We start from the raw sequence: 27761 nt of genomic DNA, 5'->3' as shown, positions 1-27761 counted from the left end.
TGAGCAGTCAGAGCCTTGGAGAAGATTTATCCAGAGCTGAAGTAATGAATGGAGAAAAGCAGAAAGGGCAGATGGCCTAAATCCTCACTCATCACCTCATCCTGGGATCTTCTTGGTATTTATCAGTGAAAGCTTTCTTTAATTACCCCTATGTGCAGAGCATTTTCTGGTCCCTCCAAAACTCAGAATGTGATTTTGAAAGGGTTTTTCAGGCTAATGCCTCAGAAAAATTTGCTTCTTAGATACAAGAGTACTGTTCTGTGAACTGAAACATGAGGAGCACATGGTGTGAAGGATCAGTTTTGTCTAAAGGGAATGTCAATTTTTGGAATGTCAGTTTTCATGGCCAAACCTGGCTCATATTCTGTGCTTGTGTCTTTCGTGCTGTAGAAATGAGGTTTCTAATCTTGTTAGCTTTTTGCAATATTTGGAAAAAAAAAATTAAAAAAATTAAATTATTATTGTTTAGGTTTGTGTTTTCAGGGACCCAAGTTATAGTGCTAAGCTAGCAGCTCATAAATATGCAGTTCTGTAATTTCCCACTCTGCAGTGTTTTCCAGAGCATCAGAATGATTCCTGTAGGTTATCATTGTGTTCTGTAAAAGCTGTATTCTGATCCAACTTCTCTAAAATGTTAAAATGCCTGCTAGGAGATTCTAAATGGCAAATGGTTAAAGCAATTGTGGGATAGAGGGATTATTAGGTTTCCCATATCAATTATTGATAGTGTCAAATCAATGTGGCAGTTTCAGTCTCATTTAACCTCCCTGTTATTTAATTGTGAGGTAATAGTTTGAGTCTGGACTCCTTTTTCAATGCAATTCTGAACCATCATCCTTAAAATTGCTGCTACATTGTTCATACTAAAGGGAAGGATTTTCTTCCTCAGATTTGGTATCGGTAATCAATCTGTTTCTTGATTTGGTCTCTCTCTTATTTTTCTTTCTTCCTTCAAATTTTTCTCTTCTGTTACATAATATCTGATTTGGGTGTCATTTCCCCCACACTTTTATGTGTAACCTCTAGATTTCACAGGAAAGTTATTTTCTTTTTCGTATTGAGAAATTACATGTCACAATTGTGGCCAACCAATATGTTTCTGTCACGTGTCCTTAGGTCTGTCTGTCTTGCCTTCTTTCTAAGAGTGGGTTTGTAGTAATCACCTTCAAAGAACAAAGGAAAGGCAGGAATTAAAACTAAAATAGGAAGCTGGGAAACAAACCAGCAAGGTAAAATGAATGCCCTTTAGCAGGATGACCACATTTCCAGGCAGTTTGTGTGCATACTGATTTGAAGTCATGTCTAACCGTTTAGTGTTAGTACCTCATTAAAACCCAGGGATTAATAGCAGCAATCTCCTTGTTGCACATTAAGAGGATTTAGTTTTATTTGGGATTAGAGGGTACAAGGTGCCATTCTAGCAAAGCTTTTCCCAAGATATCGGTGAGATGAAGTGAGATAGCTTAAAGACTCTGGTTTTTCTAACTATTGCAGTTATGCTGCACACACACACACGTATGGATTTTAAAACTGTGGTGAACTGGTTCGCTAATCCTTTAAAATGTATGCTACCTTTGGAAGTGAAATTGTCTGGAAAAGCTTGTTTGAAGTGTAAGGAAAGGCAGTTGGAGTTGGAAAGGCACTGAAGGTGTAGTGGGGCCTGGGTTACTTCAAGGACATTAAAATCTGTGGGTCCTGGTGTTGGAGATTGCATCTGTAATCAAGACTTCCCTGTGCTTTAGAGAAGGATAAGGTGCAGGATTCTGCTCTCCTCTCCTGCAGCTACACAGGGCTTGGAACAGGATGGGTCATTATTCTCCTCCTCTTTCCCCTCCTACAGGTGTTTCTCAGCATGCAAGTGAGAGAAAACCATCCTGAGAGCCTTAAGTTATAGCTGAGAAGAGGCCTGTGAACACTGTGGTCCCCTCCCTGGTTTTAGATTTTTAGAGAAGGAGAAAACAGTTGTGTAGTTGTTTTATTACTATCAGTTGCTTTTTGTTAGGCTAGCACAACTCATTAACATACCAATGTGTGATAGCATTTACTGCCAGGGATTATTAATGCAGAGAAAGAAAAATACAGTTTGAAAATTCTTGTGTAATAAGTGCCTGATATAGCATTCTTCAGAAATTTCATTGAGTTCTTAACATGTGGGCAGTGATGTCAGCAGCCTGTATGATTTATCTAATTATTTATTTTTTTAATGCCACCTCTGATTATTTTTTTTAAAGCAACTAATTTTGTTCTAATTAAGTTTAAGTATTAGGCTTTCAGCATGATTTGGTTATTAATAAAACTAAGTGTATTAAACCAAAGTTTTAGCCAATAGTAGCACAAAACCATGCAATTTCAGAATATCTCTCTGCAATGCAAGTTTGTAGAAAAAGTATGTTTTAGTTAAGCTTATTTTTCCAACCATCCTGGCAGAAATCAAAAATAACAGCTTTAGTGAAAAAGCCACACTTGGCATTTTATCAGAAGAGTTAAATCTCTGGTAATTTATAAGAATGCCATTTTGAATTACAGTGTTTTATAACAGTCAGAATGAACTGACACTTTCCCTTTGTGCCTGAAAGGGCCAAATGTGTTCTGGATGGTATCACTTCCCCTTACAGATGGAGCTCAGCTCCATCTCAGCTCAGTTGTTTGCCTTAAATAATGGCCATTAGAGGAGGGAGATGTGCAGACAATGAGTGAGATAAAGTCTTTGCAGATGCAGTTGCCTCCCTTGTTTGCCCGTTCCATGCCAATACATTTCCATTCAGCAGCCTCACCTGAACTTCCCATGCTGGAGCTAAAACCTCTTCTTGCTTTTTCTGGTCTTGCAAATATACAAAGAAGTATTAGGGAAAACAGGGAGCAATGACTCTCATTAATCAGTAAGACTATCACTTCTCTCCTGAGATGCCTTTCCCAGACCTAATCAGATCCCAGATCTTTTAATCTTTCCTTACAGGTCAGGTTCTTTTTCTCCTGAAATCTCTTATTTTTATGCCTCACATTTTAAAAATAGTAATTCTAGGTCAAACAACACTTGATTAAAGTTTCAGAGGGTGAGTGTAAGAAATCACTCTGCTTGTGGTAGCACATGCAGGATGCCCTTTCACAGTAATGCCTTTTCACTTACAGTTATGAAAATCTTTAACCATATTGCTGTGTTTGTGTGACATTGACCTCTGAACTGTATGTAATAAGTAGAACTTTGACTACAAAAAAACTTAATTTTTGCTAGCATTTCTTGGGAAACTCAGGGAAGATTCACCCATTGTATCACTTGATGACAGCCCCAGCTCTGTGTACTCCACATGCTTGTTCAGAAATGGGGAGAAGGGCTGTGTGTCTGCAGTCTTGCCAAGTGTCTGCATCTGTCAGTATATACTCAAATTAAGTTTATTCCAAATCTAGATCCAGACCAAAGTGTGCCATTTGAGCAGCAAATCATTGGAAATGTGTGTCTATATAGCCAAGAGGCATGGCAGAATGCCTTTCATAATCTCTTCTAAGCCTCATTCCTAGAGAATCAATCATTTCTCAATCCAGAGAAACTGCAAAACTTCAAGAAAATATGTGCAAATTGGCTTTGGTGTTACATTACAATACACATGTGTATTTGTTGGATTTTTCAACAGTATCAGAGAGAGTACATCACAAAATCTGGATCAAGAAGACAAGGGTTATCATGTGTTTCCCTGAAATCTATTTCTTTGGGAAAAGCCATAGCTTCTCTTTAACATACAAGTTTATTTTTCTCAAATGAAATCTCTTCACCAGAGAGTTAAAAAAAATGCGAAGATTCTTGGTTTCACTTCAAGGGTTAGGTAGGGCTACTGTGAAATTCTCAATAGCATTAACAGATGCCTTGTATAAATGGCATTATCCACTTTTGTCCTTTCCACCTGAGCAGTTCATCTCTGTGAGTGGCCATTATCTCTTGAGAAACACTAAAGCCTCACCATCAGGTACAGTTTCTCAAAATTTAGTGCATTCTGGTTACTTGAAAACTGTGCTACTGTTTCAGTTCTGGGTTTATCTTTCATTCTTTCAGGTTTTTTATTTCACAGTTGCAGTCCAGTCTTGGGCTAGAGTCAGCTGTGATGAAACAGTAATCAACATGTTGGTTGTTGGAATTTCTTTTGTGTCTTAGGAAAGCTCATTCAGAAAATGAGTTCATAATGTGTGCAAGCAGAAAGTGCAGTGTGTAAGGGAGCAGGTCACTGGATTGGTGTTGCAGCAAGCTTCAGGACTTCATTTCAGGAGGGAATAAAGTGGATGTGTGTTATGCTTCTTTTTTGCTGGTTTGCTTGGTCTTTTTCTTTCCTTAATTAAAGTCAGTGAAGGTCTGCTGCTGCATACAAACAAACAAAAGGTGCATGAGTTCCTTAAGTTTGACTTCTTCATACCTTAATGGTTAAATCTGTAAACCTGTCTAGGTACATAGAGAGTTTTTACATGATGCAGGATAGTCCATCCTGCATCCATCCAGGATCCTCAGTCCATATGCATCAGGAGCAGTTCTCCAGTACTTCATCACCGTGTCACAGAAAGCATCACTTGGGTTTGAACCCGTGGATATTTGCCTCAATGGTAAATGAAGGAACTCATACCTGAACTGAAGTCTGATTTCTCTCTGCATAGATAACATTGGTGACATAAATCACACAGTTCTGCCCAGTAAAGATCTTCATTCTCAGAAGTCACTGTGCAAATACATGCACCTATCACATAAATTTCAGGAATTTATACAAGTCAATACGGTTTTTAGTTATTGTCTTCTGCTTCTGTTTGATATCTTGCAAGTTAATAAGGGTGAGAGCATCAGCTTCCCAGAGCAGCATTAATCATTTTCTTTTGGCTGTAAATCTGGGATCAGCATGATTAAATAGACTGGAGAAGTGGAGGAAAACTCAAATAAAAAGGCACTTACATTTATTGCATTGCAGGGTTGTTTTTGGGAGCAGGGTATGTCTCTTGAGACTTTGTTTCTTATCCATTTTATAGAGCTCTGGCCTCTTAACAGTGCTGTTTTAATGACTTGTTCTTGGGTTCTGAGCTGGAATCAGTGTTTGCCAGGAAAACAAGCCTGTTACAAAGAGGTCAGATTTCACGAGACAGCAATAGACTTGTAAAAACAGATTTTACTGGAACAAATAAAGTCAGAATCGAGAAGAAACCTGAGATGTACGTAAAGAAAGATACAGAGGGAGCAAGTATTGAGCTAAACTGATAAACAATGTAGGAACTTAGATAAGAGGTAAGCGAGAATTTTGTTTCTAAAATCTCCATTTAGTAGCATTAATAAGGTTTTTTTAAAGATTTTGAGCAGTTCTTCATAGTTGTGACTTTTGCTGTCTTTAAAGATGAATTTTCAGGGGAAAGACATTGTTCCTGCTCAGGTGGAAAAATGTTCTTTGCGTATCAGCTTCAATTAGCAACTTTCACTGGACTTTATCTATACAGTGTAGAACCTGCTCTTGCCTGCTCTTGTGATGGCATTTTGTGGTCTGTGAAATACTAATTGTCCTCAGTTTGCTTTGTAATTCTGCAGGGTGTCACTTCTGTCTTTAATCTATAGCTGTAATGTACTGAGTGCATGGAAGTAAATAATTATTTTTATATACATAAATGAAATTGTGTATATACACAAATAAAACACATATTGTGTTTCATTTGTCTCACTGTGTCTCTTTAAGTAATTGTACCAATATAAGAAAATTCTAGGTAATTTATAGTTCCAATGGAGATGAAACTTTGAAAGCTGTGAAAGAGCTTTGCTTCAGTAAGCCTCTATGATTACCTTTCTGCTTTGTTGCAGTGATACTTTTTAATGCCACTGGCTGTGGTGCAGCTGTGCTACAGAATGGTTTTGAAACTCACATTGCATTGGTTTGGATTATTCCTATCATTTATGCTTTTATTACATTCCTAGAGAGTCTGTTTTGAAATATGAGCAGACTTGGCTAATTTGCTGCATCATAGTTTCAGTAAATAAATGAAGAATGAAAAGCATTTTATTTTCTGTTAAGAAAGAAAATCTGTTGAGAATGGCACTAGGGAAATGTTATTCTGAATCCATGCATTTGTGTAGGGAGAAATTAGAACCAAGAAGACGAGAAGAAAGTAGCACAAGCTTGGATTCCTTTTCCATTAATAACCAAGTAAAATAGAGAAATTATTTAAACACAAAACTTGAATATTAAGATCTTGAATATTAATATCTATTGCAACCATATACAGGAGTAGAAATTTAATTGGAACCTGATTTTTTAAAAAACAGAAGAAGTACCATTAGGTTTACAGAGATTGTTCCCTCTGCAGTTATAGGGGGTGGAAATGTGTGACATTATTTGTGTTGATTTAGCCAAAAGGAGTTGCTTCTGAAGAATTTTTCTGTTAGTTGTTCTGTAAATAGCAGTAAATAAGCAATTAATTAGCAGGTTTTGTATTACTTTCCCTTGATTTTGAGCAAGAAAATCCAACAACTGATCAATTTCTTAGCTATTAGCTGCTGAGTATCTATTGATCTTCCACTTCAGTTGGCTCAATATTGTGAACTCCTCAAGTTGTAGATGCTCAAAATAACATTGGTCCTCTGTGCATCAGACATTAGCTTGTGACTGCTCAGACTGTTGGGATAAAAGTGTTCTCACTTGCTTAAACTTATTTTGTGATTTTTTTTTTATATTTTGATTTCTTTTTCTTACCACACATGAACTTGTACAACTTTGCAAATGCTTTGTTCTATTAAAGTGAGTCAGGAAGCAAAAGTTGTTTTGGAAATTTGCTATTGCAGTCAAATTTTTTAAGGCTGTCCCAAATTAGTTGTATTGACTTGAACTTTGTTAGTCCAATAATTTATATGGTTTCCAGCTGCATGCCAGTCAATTTGTATGCTTAATTCTATTTGAGCGTGTCATATTTATTTTCATTGAAACATTTTTTTTCTGAATTAGGTTAAAGCAAAGTTATTTTAAGTAAAACTTCAACCAGTGAAAACAGGCTATTGACCTAAGTTGACAAGGCAGTTAGATCCATCTTTCTTTGCATACAGAAATAAAAGGGCTATGTGAAGTATTTCTGGGTATTTTTAGAAGTTGATCTATGAACTAGAGTTTGATTTAACCAGGATTTTTTTCTCACTTCAGTCGCTTAAAATTGATGTTCTCTTGTTTTTAGCCATTTCTGCATTTGAGATCCAGCCACTTTCAACTGAAGTCCAAGAAGGTGGAGTAGCTCGATTTGCCTGTAAAATAACAGCAAACCCTCCTGCCACTGTGACATGGGAAGTGAATAGAACAACCTTACCCTTAGTCATGGACAGGTATGTAGGGTTATACATTTTAGAATGTCTTTTATTGTTTGCTATCGTTTTGGTCCTGCTGCAAGAAGAAAATCTGGATACTTCCATTGCCAATACATTAAAAAGGTTCCATGTCAACTATTGAAATAGCTGGTCATAGATATGTTGCTAATGAATTTTAAATAGGTGTTATGAGTGCAGGCCAGAGTCACCCTCTGTTATCTGCACAGCAATCACTGGTCTTTGAGTTCTTATTGGTGAATTTTGTATGAAGTCATCCTCAGGAGCAGGCATTGCAGTGGGGAATGGAATGGGTGAGCTTTGGCTCTGGGGGTTGCTTGAACTAGTGGGATTGCTTTCACTGAAGAATTGATGCTGAACTTGTTTTCTTTAGAGGGACAATAAAGAATTACATATACAGAAAATTGAGATAAAACACATGAAACCAGGGAAATTCTATGTAAGGGGGTCTTCTCATGAACTGATGAACTTGAAGAATGTAGTTTGCTCTCTGCTAGATTCTTTTTCATGTCCAGTTTGTGTTCATTGAACTGACTCCTGTGCTTTTTGACTTGTAACTCCATTTGAAGGTGTCTAAGATACCCTTCATGTAAAAGAAGAAAAAAAGAGAAACTAAAAACTGAAACCCTAGGTGGGTTTCTGGGAACTGTACACCAGTTATGCCCATATATCAGAAACTGCTGTAAAAAGTCAGCCAACCTGAACAGTATGGATGTAGTAGCAGGCTAAAGAAGGCTGGGATGGTTGACTCTGGGGGTGAGAAAGATCTGCTTGTTGAAAGTAAATTCCTCTGCTCTCATTGTGGTGCTGAGGGGAATTTTGCCTGTAGTTCAGAAAGGCAGGAAGGTGAGTCATGTATTGGGAATGTTTTTGAGTCTCCAGCCTGCTGTTCCCGGGTCAGTGTAGCAATGACTGTTTGTAAATCAAGGAGTTAATTCCCCGACCCTGTTCACTGGCTGAATGTTTATCTAAATGTTTTTTATTTTTGGTTTCTGTGGCAGGATAACTGCTCTGCCTACAGGAGTGCTTCAGATCTATGGTGTTGAGCAGAAGGATGCTGGCAATTACCGATGTGTTGCCACAACTGCAGCCAATAGACGTAAGAGTGCCGAGGCAGTGCTGAGTGTTATTCCAGGTATTTACCACGTGAGATTTCCTTTCAGTGGCACTATCTTCCTTTTCTTACAGTATAGCAAAAACACTTAAAAGCCTTAAAAAGCTATAGTTGAACCACTTGTCCAAATAATTTTGCTTGCTTTTATCTTGTGCTAAAATATTGTTCAATGTAAGTTTCCCCAATCAACATCCCCAAAAAAACCTTTTTTATTTAATATTTGAGTTTTTGTTCAACTGTGCTCACTTTTTATCTTTTTTTTTTAATCTCTCCAAAGCCTCAGACTTGAAGCCTTTTCACAAGCCATCTATAATAGCTGGTCCTCAAAACATTACAGCATCTCTTCATCAAACTGTCATACTGGAGTGTGTAGCCACAGGGAATCCAAAGCCAATCATCTCCTGGAGCCGGTTAGGTAGGTCTTAAAATTACAGCATGCCACCTTCAGCCTGTGGAGAGGAAGTAAAACTGGAAAGAAAGGATTTGTGCAATTAGGTTTCTGTTCTGAGGCTTTGTGCAGTAGGTAACCATTAGCAGGTTAAGGTAGGATGAGTGAAGCACTTTCAGTTCTGTGCTTCAGTGCTGCTGTCAAAAAGCCCCAAGGTTTTCTGAAGCTTTGGACTCCCTGCTTCTGCTGTCAGTCTGCGCTGCCCCGGGCACAGGGACAGGCAGGGTGGTGACTGGAGTAGAACTGGGGATGGGGGCAGGTTGGGATGGCTGCGTCCATGAAACAGACCTGTTAAGTGTTCCTTTCACTCTTCTTCTTAGAAGCCCTGTGAGAATGTGGTTTGCACCTGGTGCTAATGGGCCATTTGGACTATGAATAGATAAACCCGGGACAATCAGCTTGGAAGGGGAGAAGAGGGAATGCAGCAAGAATAATAACATTGAGCAGTGCATCACATTTTTTTCATGAAAACTGCTTTCTGTTTTCATTCCAACATGTACCTAAATCTGGAAGTCAGGACTGTATGTGTAGAAGCAAACCATGAAAATTTTCCCTTCATTTTTATTTCTCAAAGTGTAAGAAATAAATGTATCTTTCCTGGTTGATTCAGTGGCTTTTACAGACAAACAAGTAGGAAAAAAGTTCACATTATAATCATAGAACATTTGGTGTGAAAATAGGAGAAAGTGCATGGTGCTCAAATGTGTTAGTTTTATCTGCAGCGTAATTCAGGAGATGGTTGATCACTGTTTGTAAAGATGATGTGGTAGTTGGTAGGGATGAACTGAATCATAGTGCTAGGCAGATGGGAGGCTAACTTCAACTGAGGTGAATTCCAGACATAAACCACATAAGAAGTCGTGAGGCCCAGCCATCTGAATGGTCAGGTAGCTAGTGAAGAGCAAAGTAAATGCAAAATGGAAACCTCTGAAAGTTCAGTTGTGATTTCCTTTGCATTTTTTGACTTTTATATACTCTAATCCAAACCATCACTGCATAGACAGCCCAATTTAGTTCAGTTATTTAGATGAACAGCCTTGTAACCCCCTTGATCTGCTCTCTCCCACAGACCACAAGTCCATTGATGTGTTCCACACGCGGGTCCTGGGCAACGGGAACCTGCTGATCTCGGACGTGCGGGTGCAGCACTCTGGGGTCTACGTCTGCCGCGCCACCATCCCCGGCACGCGCAACTTCACCGTGGCCATGGCCACCCTCACCGTGCTGGGTGAGCCCCTTCCCTTGCAGTGTGAACGCCCTGTGGCTGTCCTGAGCCCTGCTGGGTGCTGGGCTCATGGTTTATCTCAAACATCGTGTGCCAGGGACTGCAGGGAGGCTGCAGAGATTGAGCGGATCACACAACTGTGGCTGCGTTCTTCTGGCTGTTGACTTAGATGGGAAGTGTCAGATACTCCAGATTTGAGTTGTGAACTGGCACTTGGAGATAGCCAGGTGCAATGTTTGCTCTGGGAAGACAGGCTTTCAACACAGAAAAAAACCCTGTAACCAAGCAGAAATATGTAATATGTGTTTATGAGAGAACAGTATGTCATATTCTGGAGTTTGATTTGTTTGTATCCATAAATGCATGAACAAAAATATTATCTGTGCAGATAGGGTATCTTTAAACAAATGTGCTTTGTTCACAAGGAATGTGCTTTCTGCTTGTGGATATATGTGTTTGAGTGGCTTGAGGAGAGAGGTTTTTATTTGGGAAACCAATTATTATTATTGTTGACTGTCTTTGCATTTGTAGGGGCTTGATTTTTTTAAACTATTTTTTCCTCTTGTAACTTATCTGTAGCTCCACCTTCATTTGTGGAATGGCCAGAAAGCTTAACAAGGCCTAGAGCTGGTACTGCTCGTTTTGCTTGTCAAGCAGAAGGAAATCCTGCCCCCAAAATTTCATGGTTGAAAAATGGAAGGAGAATACACTCCAATGGTAGAATAAAAATGTACAACAGGTAAGATTGCAATTGCTGTAGGTGAGCTGTGCTAGTGATGTGCTACCAAAAGATGACATTGCAGTAGACAATCAAGATAGAACTCAAGTCAACCTGCAATGGGGCATTAAATGTAGTGATGGATGCACATTAATCAACACCGAAAATCAGTAAGGCTTATTATACCAGGCAATATTATTATTATTGTTATTGTTGATATTATTATTATTATTATTATTATTATTATTATTATTATTATTATTATTATTATTATTATTATTATTATTATTATTCCTGCCATGACAAGCTTAAGGGTCAGCTTTTTGCAGTGAAGTTTTGTTTTCACTGTGCCTGGCTTTGCAGGCACAAACAGAAACATGGCAGGTTTTGCAGAATGCTTCAGGGTGCTAAATTTCACTGCTGAGCATCCATTTGGAATAGAGGAATTTGTGGCATGTAAGTCAATTATACTAAACTTAGGAAACAGAGGCAAACATAACTGTTTCACTTATGTGTAGCTAAGTTTATCCAAGATGTGAGCTTCTTTTCCACCTCTTTTTCCTCCTTTTGGATGCAGTAAATTGGTGATTAACCAGATCATTCCTGAAGATGATGCCATTTACCAGTGCATGGCTGAGAACAGCCAGGGCTCCATTCTGTCCAGGGCCAGGCTGACAGTGGTGATGTCAGAGGACAGGCCCAGTGCTCCTTACAACGTCCACGCTGAAACCATGTCCAGCTCAGCAATCCTGCTGGCCTGGGAGAGGCCTCTCTACAACTCAGACAAAGTGATTGCATACTCTGTGCATTACATGAAAGCTGAAGGTAAGCAGTTTGATTTCAATGCCATCTCATTATTTGAATGTGACAAGAGCTTGAATGTCCTTGCAAAGACTGTCAGATGTGAATGGCTCATATTCAGGGCTGCATCAGAGCATTCCAGGATATCAATGCATACTGCAGTCAACAGGGGGAAAAGTGCTTTTTCCACATAATCTCATTTTGGGACTGTGTTCTTCCAACTTACCTGTGTCTGATGGCTCCAGTGAGCAGATCCTGAAGTTAGGACAGAACCTTGGAAGCTGGGCCCTCTGTAGTGCTCTCTGGATTTCCCTCTGTCCTCAGCAGGAATTTCTGCCTTTCCTCTCAGTGTGTGCATGGCAGGAAAGAACAGAGCATACAGCAGAGTCCTGGAGGCTTACAGAGCTGAACTTCTCACCAAAGAATGCTCTTCTGTCTAGATCCCCAAATTCTTGTGACTTTACTGGCTTTCATATATTTTGGAGTGGAATAGTTGATACTTTGTCTTCACTACCTTCTCTTAAAAGGAATATCGGCCAAATGGTAAAATCTACTCTTCTCTCATCCCTTGGTCTCCTGCAATGAGAAAAGTCTATTCAAATGCTGGATGGCCATGAGTGGCTTATCCCAGTGTCTGAAATGATATACAAGTTCCTGTATAGAATGGAATGGGTAGTTGGAATAAAAATGAGTAACTAGACAATTTAAAATCCCTTAGTATTATGTAATTGCTTTGAGTTAAGGTAATTTAAGGTGGTAGGAAACAGCCATTTCTCAAGAGCAGAAGGTGATGGCTTAATAACTTGAAAAATTGTTTGTGCATGGCTTCCAGTGAGGTGCATTGCAACCCTGTTTTCTTGGAGTGATTTCTGTTTCCACTGCTATTCAGTAAGTGGTTTATTCAAGGACAGGACTGCAGATGCTCAGCCCTGTGTGGAATACCAGCCTGCCATCTGCTAAGCAGAGGACAGGAAGGACAGCTTAATTACTCTAATGCTGATGCAGGAATAGCCACATTTGCTTTTGCAAGTGGGATATTTCAGGACACAGGAGAATTTTGTCTGGAGGAAGGAAGGAAGGAAAGAGTTTTAAAAGATAATGAGAACAAGAGGGGTGGGAAATTACCCCCTACTCTTTCAGTCACTGAGGTATTGTGCTCACAATCCCCTCTTAGAGCTAATATGAATAAAGTCACACTGGATAATTTATCTGGGTAATTGTGGAGAGCAGAGACCAGATAACTTCAAAGAAACTGGGAAAGTGTCCTTAGGGAAGTTTGTGCAGGAAATAATCTTGCAGAGTAGGGAAAGGAGGTATCTTCTGGAATAAGTTTTTTGCAAAATGATTTTGCAGCCCCTGCCTTATTTGCTTGCTTATCCAAAGGTTATATTTTGTGAAATGAGGTTATAGCTTGTCTTGGTGTAAAAAACAAAACAAACTTCAAATAAAAGCAAGCAGTCAAACAGAAACTTCTGAATTATTTGAACATACTTTCTCAAATACCCATTTTTTTCATCTTTCCTGACTGACTTGTGGTATTTATTTTATTTAATATAATGTTGTTGTGCATCCTTTCACATTAATGAAAAAATTCACACAAGGAGAGTGGAGAAGGCTGTGTAAAGGGGAGTAATTACAGTGGTGGGATTCAAAATGTAGGTGATCTGCATGTAACATGATTTCACAGTATCAGAAATTTGCATCAGAACTTAATAGTTGCTTTTGTCTTATTTTATAGAAAATTGGTGAACTTGACAGGCTAGTGGACTGCAATTCTGTAAAAATAACAACTTTCTAAGTGATAGAGTGGTAGCCTATAAACCTTTCTGAGGATCTTGCTCTCATATCAGAGGCATTATTGAAAGTCTAGAAAATGCCTTTGTGAAAAATTATCACATCAACCATCCCTGTAATGTAAATTTAGAAACAACTGCATTCAAAGAAATGAAATTTAAATATTAAGGAAAATATTTTTATGAGATTCACACTGTACCAGGTTGGTTCTAACATAGACTGTTGACATTGTCAACATCTTATTTACTCTCTAAGAATTCTAGATAATTATGTATTAATGTAAATATTATGTATTAATGTATTGCTTTCGTTATTCCTTTCAGCTTGTCTTTCCCCATTCCACCCTCAAACCTGTTTCTGACCATAATGAAGGTTAAAAATTATCTCAGATACATCTGACCTGACTAGGTTTTATCATTGCTTGAAGCTTCTTATGAACATAAATGTATAAACAAAAAAGTTATGGATGTATTGCTCTCTTCCTTTAGTTAGGAACCTCCTTTGCAAGTGTGAGGAAAGAACATAGCATTGCCAAAGGAAAGCAATGTTTGCCAAGTCTCCTGAGCTGTACTGATGTTTATGATTACATAAACTTTATGGAAAGAAAAACTGGATAATGCATGAATTGTATGCAGTTTTAAAGAGGTTTTTTGTAGACATCACAGTGTGGTAGGTGCTTTGAATACAAAAGATGCCATCACTTATTGTTACATTTCACAACTCACATATTCTGATGTTTCACTGTAGAAACAACTTCAGGTTCTCTTCCCTATATAAAAAGTTAGTGTTTTAATCAAGCTAGTTGAAAAAACTAACAGGTGTGGGTTTTGTGTGTTTGTTTTTTGTTTCTTTTAGCAGAATATTTTACATTCAAATTGGGGTCATAGTAGCAAGAAGAATAAGGGTCTGATGAGCGTGCATGTTGGAGTGTGTTAATTCCTTGTTAGTGATTTAGAAAAGGCACAAAGGGGACACTGATTGTGGTGGAAGGCCAGCCTTGTTCTCTATTATGGCTGTTTCATTAGGGCCTCTGCATGAGGCCCAGCAATCCATTCAATGAGAGAACAAGTCCTTTTAATTTGAGCTCAAGGATCTTGTTTAGCAGGTCAGAAATCGTGCCTTGCAATTCCTAATTAACAAGTCATTAACTAGTCTGTTGTGAGATGCTCGTAATCTTGTCTAATTAAAATGCTATCAAGTTAATTCATAAATGTGGGAAAACTTAATGGTGGAATTTGCCTTTGGTTTTGTTTATAAATTCAGTTGTGAAGAGGAGGAGCTGGCTCTTACAGAGTTTTGATTAAGTTGACATGCACTTGGTGTGAATTGTTCCTTAACACAGCAGCTTTCACCACACTTGCTCCACTTTATAGCCTTCCTCTATAGGAATAAAGCCCAGCAAAGACAAGGACTGCTGCATGCATTGCTATGCATATTTTAGTGTGAATTGCTGACAATTTTTTTCTTTTTTTTTTTATTTTTTAACAACTTGCTAAGGAGCCAAACATTTTTGAAGATTATTCTGGTCTGTTCTTATTGGCCTTTCTCCAAATTAAAATAAAAAACGTGTCAATCAAATGTAATAGTACTTTCAGGGCTAAAATGAGATCCTTTTGCTGAATAAATTATTTTTGTTTGTTTCTTTTGGGGGGCAGGAGGGTGTTTGTTTTGTTTTTGATGGAGTGGAGCCCTCACATTCCTCACAGTCTGCTATAGAAAGGCTCTGTAAATAGGTTTTGAAAAAAAAACCCTGACTCTAAACAAATAGATTTAGAAGCTGGGTATGAATGATAAGGCTATTAGAGCTTGTCTGTTGTGTTACTGTACAGTGAGCACAGTTTGTTGTGACTAATGCTAAATAGTGTTTAGAGTTGCATTCAGCATCCCTTATTGAGGAAAATCCTGAAGCACCACAACCTATACTGCAGCAAGACACAGTTACTCCTGTGCATAAAAGAGCTTTTGCTGAACAGGGTTTTAAAAATAGAGGCAGGCTGGGGAAGAACATGAAATTAACTTCATGAGATCTTAAAGGCAAGATACTGTGATGTATGGGGATTTTCAGCAATTTTTGTTTGTCTAACCCTTGTTTTATACCAGGCTTAAATAATGAAGAGTACCAAGTGGTGATTGGAAATGATACAACCCATTACATCATTGATGACTTGGAGCCAGCCAGCAACTACACCTTCTATATTGTGGCTTACATGCCTTTGGGAGCCAGTCAGATGTCAGATCATGTCACTCAGCACACCCTTGAAGATGGTAAGAAGTTATTTTGGTGAATGTTCTTATCTGCACTGAGTCAAACTGTGCAGTCCAGTGGTAGCAGTTTCTTGAGGGTCTTGAATTTCTCTTGGTACCAGTGAGACTTCTGGATACCACAGTGCAAGGCAGCAGCTCACAAAAGGAATGAGAATAAAATAACATTCTGGCAGAGCAGCACTGTGTGTTACACAGTCTCTTTCTGTGCTGAAAGGCATTTCATTAAATCATGTCAATAACTATTCTAGATCTTTGAGAACTCCTTTCATGATGAGAATTTGACATTAGCCTAGGATTTAGGCTACTGTCAATTTTTTAAAAGATTTTTTAAAAAAAATTAACCTGCTGTTTTGGTTTTTTTGTGTCTGTGTGCCTTTTGTAGTAGAATCAGAATTTTGTAAAAGACCCCCCTGACTATTTCTGTGCAATGATTTAATTAATCTGAACATCATGGCAACAACACACTGCTTAGTGTAGATCATTAGATCTGATTAATAAGTTCTGACAGGGTTAAGCTTTGGCAGCATGGAACACTGCCATTTCTAGCTGTCTGCAGGTCACTTTATCAGGACCCTCATTACATGGTAAGGGGAAGAAAACATGCACCAAGTATTCGGCTGCAGGTTGTTGTCTGGGCCCTGGGTTGGAGCTGCTGCATCAAACCCTGACAGGCAGTGTGTCACACCAGTCAGGTGCTGATTGCCTTTGAGTACTGCTGGCAGCAATAAGAGAAGAAATGGCCTTACAGAAAAAAGTTAGCTTAAGCTGTTCTGCATGCAGCAGGTGAGAAGTGTCCAATTATCATTAAGACTCTACAGAACTTGCTGGATTATTTAGTTTTACATTCCTGGCATCTCATTGTAGTCTAATGTATCAGACAAGAATTTTCTGTCTTTTCCCTGAGCTCAAAAGCTTTGTCTTTGCCTTTTTAGTTCCCTTGAGAGCACCTGAGATCAGTTTGACGAGCAGGAGCCCTACAGACATTCTCATCTCTTGGCTGCCAATCCCTGCCAAGTACCGGAGGGGGCAGGTGGTGCTGTACCGTGTGTCCTTCAGGCTGAGCACCGAGAGCAAGGTGCAGGTGCTGGAGCTGCCGGGCACCGCTGACGAGCACCTGCTGGAGGGGCTGAGGCCCGACAGCCTCTACCTGGTGCGCATCACTGCGGCCACCAGGGTGGGCTGGGGAGAGGCGTCCCTGTGGACCTCGCACCGCACCCCCAAAGCCACCAGCGTCAGAGGTAAGGCTCGGCAGGCACGGGCTTTGGGCTTGTTGGATTTCTAAATTTTCTTAATTCAAATTGTATAGAACGAGGCTAGAAACTAAAGCATCTGAGCAGCTCACAAACATGAACTAGAGTTTCCTGTGCTATTTTGTTCAGTGTAAAATACATTTCTACAAACTGGAACGCTGCACATTAGCGTTGTAATGTTCTAATAAAGGATCTCAGTTGTTTCATGTGTGTTTGTACTGCGTGCATCTTTTGAATATGCAAATTGACTTGATACATGAAGTCTAATTTGTTATAATTGAGCTTTGAATTTTATTATCATTTAGTAATATCATGCAGAAGAACATTCATCTTCACAAAATAGCTTGAAAACTATGCAGATTTGAATTTTTAACTTTATTCTTTAGCTGTAGTTCACATCCTTCTGCTTTGGATTTAATTGAGTTTTGACTGCTATAGTGAATTATTAACACTTGATGAAGTGTGATGGTGTTGTTAATCATATTTGCTTTGGCTCGCTTTAAAGCAGGAAGGAACTTTGTAATTATCTTTGGAATGTTTTCATTTTTGCTTAAAAAGAACTACCTCATAAATTTATTTACTTATTTATTAAGATGCAGAATTAAAAGCTTTTTCTATTCTGTTGTTTTCTAAATTAAGTTGTTAGATTTAGGTTATAGGGAGTCAGATATCATAAGAAAGAAATATTTACGTGACTACACAGATGAGATAGAATCAAAGTCTGAAGTGAAGTTTGGACTGATAGACATCCAGATTTTTGCATGAAAAAATGCTTTTTCTGGACCACAAAACTATTTTCTGTCTGTATTTCTGTAACCCCAGCCCCGAAGTCTCCCGAGCTGCGTTTGGAGCCCATGAACTGCACGACCATTGCTGTGCAGTGGCAGCAGGATGCCGAGGACCCCGCTGCTGTGCAGGGCTACAAACTCTACTACAAGGAGGAGGGGCAGCAGGAGAATGGACCCATCCTGCTGGATGCCAGTGACCTGGAATATACTGTCAGTGGTTTGGGTGAGTGTACAAAATTCTTCCCAACTGTTTTGGAAGATAGTGACACCTTAGAGAGCTTAAATCAGTAGACCTGTAAGGCAGCAGAGTTAGGTTTGGCCACCTGTTTGCCCAGCAATAAGCTTTGCAATCTTGAGTTAGGCTGCTGAGGGAATAATCCTCTCACAAAGTATGTGTTGCACAGCACTTAGATAACCAGATCTTGTAAATCATGTATAAGCTGGAAGGACACCCAACTACTTATCGCAAGACACAGAACTTAGTTAGTAAATACTGCAAGTAAATTATATGTCTTTTTAATATGCACTATAATATGCAGGTTTTTAATATTTTTGGTGTTTATGCCTGATCTAGGAACAGTGAACAATTAATACAAAACACTAAAGCTTTTTTTCTGCTATTTTTAGCCTATTTCTGTATTACTTGCAGCCTTTGTCACAGGTGTACTGCATGACAAGCACTGCTTGTTCAACATAGAAGCAAGTAGCTCTTGTGCTTGTTATAATCCTGTTAATATTTTTTAGGAGTACTGGTAAATATTTGCAGGACTGAGCACAGACCTTGCTGAGTACCACTGGAGTCCTTCCACTGATCACCTGACTCCCTTTCCTCCTGTAGCTCTTGCAATGTGTATTATCACAGATGTGTTGGGATCATCCCAAGGTAGAAGGTACTTTGTTTACATGCAAAACTGAGAGTTTCTTTCATCAAAAGATGCAATCTATCACATAATCAGCAAAAGTAAAATAGGACTTGACACTTGCTGTTTGAAATGTGTTGAGATAGTTTACTTGGTGGTATTGTGGAGAATTAATCTTGACTCAGTTATCAAAGTTGACCTGCAGTCTTAACTAGGTCAAATGCCTTCCTGACCATGCTCAAATATTCTCATCTGCTGCATACAGTTGAGATACAATTTTAGGGGAGATTTGAGAGGAGTATTCTGGTCTGTTAACTGGACAACTGACCATCTGTGACCATTTCCAGCCAGAGCATCTGGCAGTGGCCGACTGTTTAACAGAGTTGAGAGACAAAAGAGCACCTCTGAGAGCACAGAAAGGATGTGGTGTCTGTGTGTCCTGGGACAGAAGTGCATAAATCTTTTTCTTATTATGCAATAAAAAGCTGTAATTTCAAACATGTGCAAACTTATTAACAAGGTGATCTACATGATATGGATTTTCTCATCCCACTAATAGTCTTTACATGAAAATACTATTTTACAGAATTATATTAAAATGTATATTATCTGTGTTGTTTTTGTTAGATTTTCTTTATATTAAGCATGTAGACAAATGAGAAAATGGAAAAAAAGTGAGTTTGGAAATTATAACTTTTACATGGTCACAATTGACTGAGTTGCAAGAAGGAAGAATTCATGTGCTTGAGTTAACCATTCAGTCATGATGCATGTGATGTGTTGAGTGTTTATTCTTTATCATAATTCTCAGTATCTAAATATGGTGACCAAAACATGATACATTCCATATACTCTGATTGCTGTAATTTATATTTTTCCTATCTACATAATTTGTGCTGGTGCAGACTGGTTTCACTGAAGAGTAGTTTTTGGGGGTTTTTTTAATGGGATGAATTGGGTTACTTGAAGTATATAGTATATATCAGATATGAACTTTCCTAAGTTTCTTTGCTGGCTTCTTTCTTTTTTTTTTTTTTTTTTTATAGCATTTATAGTAAAAGGCATTCGTCACTACAGCTACAAAAGACTCAGCTCAGGAAAATTGATTAGGTCATGATTTTCCACTGCTAAGATGATTACTTACACTGTAGCTTGGAAAGCTCACAGAGACTTCTCATAGTGATAGTGCCTTTGCCAAACTGCCTCCTTGAAATACTTGTGCATGCCAAATTATTTCTTAGAAAGCAGTACACAGCCAATCTTCTGCCCCTGGCAGCTGCACACCTGGTGATTATAGCAGGTAGAATTATATGCAGTACATAAATCCACAGAGACTGTAGCCACATCCACACATTAAGAAGGTGATTTGTTCATCTTTTTATTTCTCGTGAATAATCTAAGTGATTTGGACCAGTACATTTCTTTATTTATTCATTTAAAAATTAAAACTATTAGTTATTAGGAAGTGGTCCTACCTGGTACAAATTGAGGTGTGACAAGGCAAGCCACCACACTGGGGTTTGTGACTATGATAAACTGATTTTTCATGAACTGGACAGAGGTTTTGAGCACTGATGTTCTGTCACCCATTTGCCTCTCCTGAGGACACTAAACTCCTGATTTATTGACAGAGTCTTTAAAATACATGTCTTCATTATGAGCTACAGGAGTTAGAATACTGCAAGTGTGAAACTTGAAGGGGAGAGGTGTGTGTGTTAAGACTTTTGGTGTAACACATGTTGGATAATATGGTCAAAAGGAAGGGTTATTCCTAATTTGAAAGAATATGCTCACAGTCCTAGGGGCTTCCCAGTAAAGAAGGAGCAGTTTCTCATGCATTATCTGTTGCCACTGAATTTATACGGCTTCCAAACACTCCCTCTTCATGTCTTTGTCATGACTGCAGCTGCCCTACATGCCCTGTTCTTCTGCATAGTTAATAAACTGCAGATAGACTTCTAGTGACATTTAGAGCATGTCAGTACATCTGTCCATGGAACTTTCTGCAGATGTTGGTACAAATGCCAGTTGTGCAAGATACGTGTATTAAAGAGGACATTCCACTTACCCTGTGGCAATTAGAGTGCATCACAAAATGAGAGTTCATGATTGTCTCTAACTAGAGAGAACATTAGCATTGTTATTACAAGCACTGCTGATTGCTTGGTTGTGGGTAGCTTTGATATAACTACTATAAATGATTGCAAATGTCTACAGGAGGACTCTTGATGGAAGTATAATTATGATAGATAAAGCAGGATCAGCCATGTTAGTGTGAAATAATTGACAATGATTAAACATGGAATGTAGCAATATGAATATTATGCTGCATATTTTTAGTCTCTTGTTGGTTCCCACCTTGTGTTCTGAGATGTGACCTCTCTTTCTTCAGTGTAGGTCTACCCAGTTACTTCTCTGTATTTTTAAACTGGATTATTTACATAATAGTCACCATGTAAATAGAATTAAATGATTTGATCATTTATTCTCAAAATAAATATCCACATTTTCGCAGACATTTGTTTGTGTTAAAGGTCTTTGCATTTGTTTTTCAATAGCAGGCCATTTCCTAGTCCAGTGTAAAATTCCATTATTACTTGAATGTGCTACAGGAGCAGACCCTTGGCTGCATACCATGCATTTTTGCCTCTATTTTTAATTCCTCCATTTCTTCCTCCTGGTTTAGAGATTTTTCCTTCACAGAAAGTCTTTCATTGTGAGGCTTGATAAGTCTGCTGGTACCAGGTAATGGTTCAGGATGTGTGTTCAGAAGTTGAAGTGAGTTTTGCTGGTGGAAGAGTTTGTTGGGGAACCTTCTGGTTTTACATTACCCACTGGCATTTTTTTGTGCCCCAACTGAGTACTTTTGGAAAAAAAATTAGATTCTGTCAGAGTCATGTGTGTGATGTACTCCAAAAAGTTTGGTCTTAATCAGAAAAGCTTTCCTGTCAGAAAGCTCTTCTATGTTCTGCCTCTTCCCAGTTACAGAGAGGAGAAATAAAGCAAAGTGCATTTCCCAGTGTTCCTTGACCTGGACAATATTTCCAAGTGAAGAATTTGCCAAAGCCTGAATGACACAAAGGCATATTTCGTGACCCTGCATGGCACTCCCCTTTGGAAAGGGAGCTTCTGCTGAAGAATTAGCCAGCTACCTTCTACACTTAGGATTCCCCCAGAGACTCGGCCTTCAGTTGTTTAATTTCCCTGGGATCTATTTATATTGTGTTACAGCCATGACTGCAGCTAAGCTTTAGTCCAGGGCAGCAAAGATGACAAGGTCATTCAACAGTCCATAGAAATTGAATAAGGATGTGTAAGAAGAGTCAGTGCAAAGAATTCCTCCAGTTAAGCTGCCTGCTGCACATCACCCAAGCTTCTCTTGTAATGATCCTGTTAAAGTGCTTTAAAGTTTCATAAAGCAGCTGATAGGGTGGTGAGATAGCACACAGCAGTTTCATTTGCACCATATTGCAAATTAATGTGCTGGAAAAATGTAAGTTTTAAAAACTTAATGGCATCTCTGACAGTGTTGATGCTATCTTTCTTAAGAACAGCAAATGCTGAAGTACTGAGAAAGAACACTAAGTGCATTTCATGTGTTAATGGAGTCATTTCTGAAAGCTGGGGCTGTAATTTCAGTTTTATCTCATGTTTTGTTGGTGTCAAAATGTAGCCTCACATGCTTGTATTTAACAGCTCTGGAATACTGAAAATTGTGTATATGGGAGTTGATATTGCTTTTTGTTTATAAGTTACTGTGGAAATTTAGTTTGGAATTCCCATACAAATTCAAGGAGCCAGGCATTCCTACAGTTTCATGAAGTGATGTGAAAGAAACATGGGTTATTCTTGAGAAATATTTTTTTTTCATTGTTAACTGTTCTCAAATGGCATTAAAGAAAATATAACTTAGTATAACAGATGTACTTTTTTTCTGCTTGAGGTATTTTACATCAGATCAGACATCCACAGTTAGTGGAATGCTGACTTGAACAAAAAGACAGCTCTGTTAAAAAAAGAATCAGAAATTGCTTTAGTTCTTAAAAAATATCAACTAAAAGCTCAGTTTTCCTGCTTGGAAAGCCAGATGATTGCACTGCCTGCTGTATATACTGTGGTCATGATATTTACATTGTTACATAGTGGAAAGTGTGTAATAGCTCAGTAGGTGAGCAGGACAAATATTATCATTTATTTCCACTGTTTACAGCTGGGTCAGTCTAGTGTTTACTCCTGCTGATTACATCCTTAAACTAAACCTCTTATCTGTCAATTCTCCTGATTGTGTGTAACAGCCTTGCTACTACTACTTATCAGCTAAAACATAAGGGATTTGCTGAGAGGGGAGGAGGAATTGGTCAAATTGCACAGGAATAAAACCAAAAGCCCTGGAAGTAAACTGGGCATGTTTAAAATCAGCTAACTGTGACCCCTTTCTCTTCCCCAGCCATGGCAGATAATGTATATTTGTAGTTAACAAAGCCAAGCTCTTGCCCAGTCCTGCTATGAGAGTGCTTCTGTGGCACCTCAATAAACAAGAGACACACATTCCTGGCTCCAGTCATGAAAGACAGACCTGTCACCACTCTAAATGAGTCTGTCTTCCAAATGCAGACATGACATATCTGCATATCATTTTTTCCTGTTCTTTTTTCCTTTCAAATTTTGCAAGTTAGATTATAGATTAGAAGAGAGAATGGAGGGAGCTTTATTACCCTGTGACTTTTTTACCTGTAAGATATCAAAGCAAATGCTTCTTTGATAAGCTTTTACCTCTTTTATATAAGAACCATATTGCATTTTACAGGCTGTAAATGCACACAGAGATCAAACTGGGTTTTGTGTTTTGTTGTGATTTAGAAACTGCTGCATCGTGTTTTGTTTCCAGTGTATGGCAGTGCTAGTAATTTCTCCAGGCCTGTTTGTAGCTGAGAGCTCCCTTTAGCCTCAGATTTACCATCCATGCTTGTGGAATACCAGGCTGAGTGGCAGAGGCAGGGAAGGCATCAAATCTCTGTCCTGTGTGGCATTTCTGCTCATGTATTGTTGGTCTGTGTGCAGCTGTGCTGTACTGGGGGAGTAGCAGGAGGCTGCACAGGGCAGACACACTGACACAGGGTGAGCAGACAGGGGTTCCAGACTCACCCACTGGCTTCATGCCTTCCTTATGGAGGGAAAATACTGCACTGCTCTGCTTAGGTGAAAAATTGATTCATCAGGGTTGTAAATTGAATTCTTACTGGGCAAAACTGAAGCTGATGTTGAAGTCTGTGGCCCTTTGTTGGAGCTTGTCAGCCTGGCTTCCATTGCATCCACTGTGTCTTGGGCAAAGCTTTATTTAAGCACTGAGTGGGAATCCCAGATAATATCAGCTTGTTCTGAGCAGCTTTGCTGGGGAGTAGCCAGTTAACTGTCAGCTGCTAATGCTGCATACCTTCTGTGCACTTCAAGTGACACATCTGTAAAAAACTGTAATGCCTTCCTTCCTGGGCAGTTCTGCCATTATTTGTTTTGTGCTGTGCAATATTGCAGATTTGTATTATTATTGCATATTTTCACTTTAATTTCTGTTCTTAAAAAGATTGCTTTGTCCTCTATGTTTTCTGTCAGAATTTAAATTTACCTCTATTAAAGAAATTGGATTTATGTGTTTTTCTAAACCACATCACAGTTACTTCTGCCCATATTTTCTTTTTTTTGAAAGTAAATATTATTTTCATACAGTTCATTTCTAGTGGAAAGCTTTAATTAATTTTTAATATCTTTGCCAATTTTAAATTACATCATCAACATCTAGGTTACCAATTTAGTCAGTAATCAACTGCACTGGAATACTGACATTTGTAACATCTGCATTAGCAGCATAACTTGTTTTGGTGTTGATTAAAATGCTATTTATGACAGACCCTTATGAAGAGGAATCCCTGGGCTTTCTTTTACTCAACAACAGACTCATGGAATGTTGAGTAAAAACTCTAAAAATCGTGGAAATGTATTAATTTGTCAGAATGATAAGCACTTAATCTTGCATCAGAAAGATGCATTCTTTCTCTCTTATTTAAAAGCTTTCATGAACAGGTAGTTTGTGTTTTGGAAGGATTTTTATGTCTAAGATATTTTTATGAAACCTTCTGGAACATGCTGTGGTCCAGTTTGAACTCTGTTATCTGGGAAAATAGTCATGATACCCTCATCTGAACATGCCTTGGCAACTTCCCAAGTTAGTGGCTCTTTGAAGGGGAAGCACATGGCAGGGGAGTAGATCCTCAGTGCAGAGTAAACATTGAGTGTACTGTACTTAAAAATCAAAATGAGGAGTGCTAAGACAAGTTAAGCCCTGCACTAGCGAGATCCTGTGAGCTGTCAGGAGTGGGAAGTGTCACTGCCTGGGACAATGCCTTGTAGCAATGTTAAAGGTAATAATGTAAAGATAAGGGCTTTGCTGAGGCAACAGGAGCAATCCTGTTCCACGGGCCCACTCCAGCAGCATGGAGGGCTTTTGCCTATTTTTGAGACTTTTGCCTCTTTATCAACCCATAACTGAATTGGACACATTTTTCCCAGGGGATCAGATTAATTGTGTAACAACTCAAAGAACTGGAATCAAGGGTGCTTCAAAGTAGGAGGAGAAGATTTTTGCACTCTGGCAAAATAACTTGCCAGCCTGCAGTGAAACAAAATGTGTTCTCCTCAGGGTATTTAAAGGTAAACTTTTCCACGGTGGGAAAGTGATTAGAATCTTGCAGGAAATGCTCTCTGCTGCTCTGTGGTCCTGGGGTAGGAATTCCAGCGTTTAGAGCTAAACCTGTGTGGGAATTCAGCTGGGAGATTGTGTCATGTTGATTGAGTAACAGTTAGGATGCATGCAAATAGTATTGCATTGTTCATTTGCTGGAGCTGAAGGTTAAAATTTGCTTAATGAAAGGACATATTGATCACTCCTTACAATAAGAAAGTAGTAAATAACTTTAAATTAAGAACCAGCAAAATGTTTTTAGGTATTACAATGAAGATGTAATGAGTACATTTTGATAGCTGTAAAGTAAAAGTGACCACTAAATAAAGACTTAATTTCTTGAAACTGGAAAATAAGTTAAATGTATAACCCCCGTTTAAAGCTAAAAATTTGCAAGCAGATAATGATGGCAGGAATGGCCAGATAAGTGATAAAGTTTCTTAAACAAAACAACAAAATAAACCAAATAAAAGAACCGCAGAAATCTGAACTGCTATGTACATTCCTGCTGTACAATCCCTTTTAGATTTAAACAGAACTTTAAATATGGTGGGTGGTTTTTTGTCCCCTCCTTTTTTTTCCTGGAATGAGAGGATTTGTCTCTGGGAGACAGCATTATTTAATTTGCTATTTATTGGACTTCATTAGTAAAATACTTAAGTCCTGGATTGCAAAGAAACTGCTCCTTGGAGAAAGCTTAGAGAAAACTCCTGTTATAGGAAATTAAATCAACATTGTCCATTAATCATACTGCATGTCAACCCCCAGACCTCTCTTGATTGTTCTTGGTGAATGTGAGGAACCATTAGATGTGTGAGGTCCTTAAAGGTCCGAGTAAGTCAAAGGGGAAGAGTTTAAAAAAATGCCACCATTAGCACATGAAAGAGACTTCAGAGTGGACAGAAGAAAACATTTGCTGTACAGGGCTAGTTACATTTCTTAAATTTTTTTCCTTTTTTATTTATTATTTTCTTCCGTTGTTAAACAACAATCCAGATGTTGTGATCCAAATGTTAATTTAATTCATCCTGAAGCTTTTTTTCATTAACTTTTTTTTTGGGTCATGTTACTAGTTGTAGTTGTTTGGGAAAGGTAAGAATAGGGGATCTTTGTAATTTCTGTGTTAGTGATAAGTAAACACGCTTCTAAAGCTGAGCTAAAATGTCTTCTGGTAGCTTCCCTGTCTTGAGTAACACCTTGGTTATATATTTGCCATGAAGGCATTATTCCTAACAGAAACATTTTTTCAATTTTGGGAAAAGATGTAATTGTGAAAAAGTGCATGTTTGTTTTTTTCAGGCTTTCTGCAGTCACACTTCTGTGGCAAATGAAGAGGGGGATGCAGGAAGCAAGGAAAAAAAGAATCTTGTGTTGGAAGAAGCCCCTCTTGCTGTAAAATGTCTCTTCCAAACCTGGGACTCTAAGATTTTTTAAAATTTCTGTGGTTTTGAGTTTTTTGGTGGAGTTTTGTTTTTTTTTTTTTTTTTTTTTTTTTTTTTGCGTTGGTTAGTGGGGGTTTTGTGTTTGTTTTTTAGGGTTTTTTTTTGTTTTGGATTTTTTGGTTTTTGTTTCTAATCTAGGAAAAAATGTTTAGTATAAGTAAGATTTGCATAAAGAGTGTATTTCAACATTGATACTCACTTTCATGGTGTTTTTTTACCTTTATCATAGCCAAATATTGTACCCCTGTTTAAGGTGGTTATCTTTCAGAACCAAAGCACTTGTTGCTGCATGTGCTTGTAGAAACCAGGACAGGGAAGTCATTCTGATCCTCTTTGGTAGATCTGTGAAAGATTTGAGTTTCCTGTCTCTGATGGCATCCAGTTTGCATGCTGGAGGTTTTTGTACAGCTGACACTTTTGTGTACTCAGACAAAGGAGGAGTTCACAGAATCCTGTATGCAAATACACCCTAAAAATGTGGATTTTTTAAAAGGTAGTTGAACTGGAGATGGTTTGGGGTGGTAGGTAGGATGGTGTATGTGGGAGCAGAGAGACATAGATGGGTAGATGTTACCCTACTGTGCCTTAAGTCCATTTACCAACTTTCTCCCTTGTATATTCAAGGTGCAGGGAGGGCTGCCTGCTGCCCAGCTCAGTATGTCTATGTCTATATTTGCATGTGTATATAGATGCTGTTGGGAGAAAAATAGGATATCTTTGATCTTCTTTGTCTTAGTGTCTAGCCCAGGACTTCTCCATCACAAGCATACCTCTCACTGTGTTAGTACCTTGTATTCATTGTTATTTCCATGATAATTTCTAATGGCCTAATTTGGCCTTTTTTCTCTCTTCATGTCTTGGCTGCCTTCTTAGAGCTTCTCACCTGCCTTTATTTAATCTCTCACAGTTTCCCATCAGCCCTTGTTGCCTTGGTGACAATCACTTGCCTTAGAAATCTCCGTCTGTAGCACTCCCTACCAGTTGTTCGTGCTGGAGAACTTT

At 38.5% G+C, this 27761-nt stretch overlaps 1 protein-coding gene across 1 annotated transcript in view; it reads left to right on the top strand.

Annotated features, from left to right (window-relative positions):
* PRTG (protogenin) overlaps positions 1–27761 on the top strand; it is a 73647-nt gene that overhangs the window by 20816 nt on the left and 25070 nt on the right. The window contains exons 3-11 of the mRNA XM_059482446.1: positions 7174–7318; positions 8320–8453; positions 8710–8847; positions 9950–10108; positions 10685–10844; positions 11401–11648; positions 15519–15683; positions 16616–16921; positions 17756–17944. Coding sequence (XP_059338429.1) covers positions 7174–7318; positions 8320–8453; positions 8710–8847; positions 9950–10108; positions 10685–10844; positions 11401–11648; positions 15519–15683; positions 16616–16921; positions 17756–17944 — 1644 coding nt within the window. The remainder of the gene's footprint in view (positions 1–7173; positions 7319–8319; positions 8454–8709; positions 8848–9949; positions 10109–10684; positions 10845–11400; positions 11649–15518; positions 15684–16615; positions 16922–17755; positions 17945–27761) is intronic.

Source organism: Ammospiza nelsoni, chromosome 14, assembly GCF_027579445.1.
Source record: "Ammospiza nelsoni isolate bAmmNel1 chromosome 14, bAmmNel1.pri, whole genome shotgun sequence".
Taxonomy (NCBI): Eukaryota; Metazoa; Chordata; class Aves; order Passeriformes; family Passerellidae; genus Ammospiza; species Ammospiza nelsoni.
The sequence above is the reverse complement of the archived record's forward strand: the minus strand, read 5'-3'. Positions and strand labels throughout refer to the sequence as shown.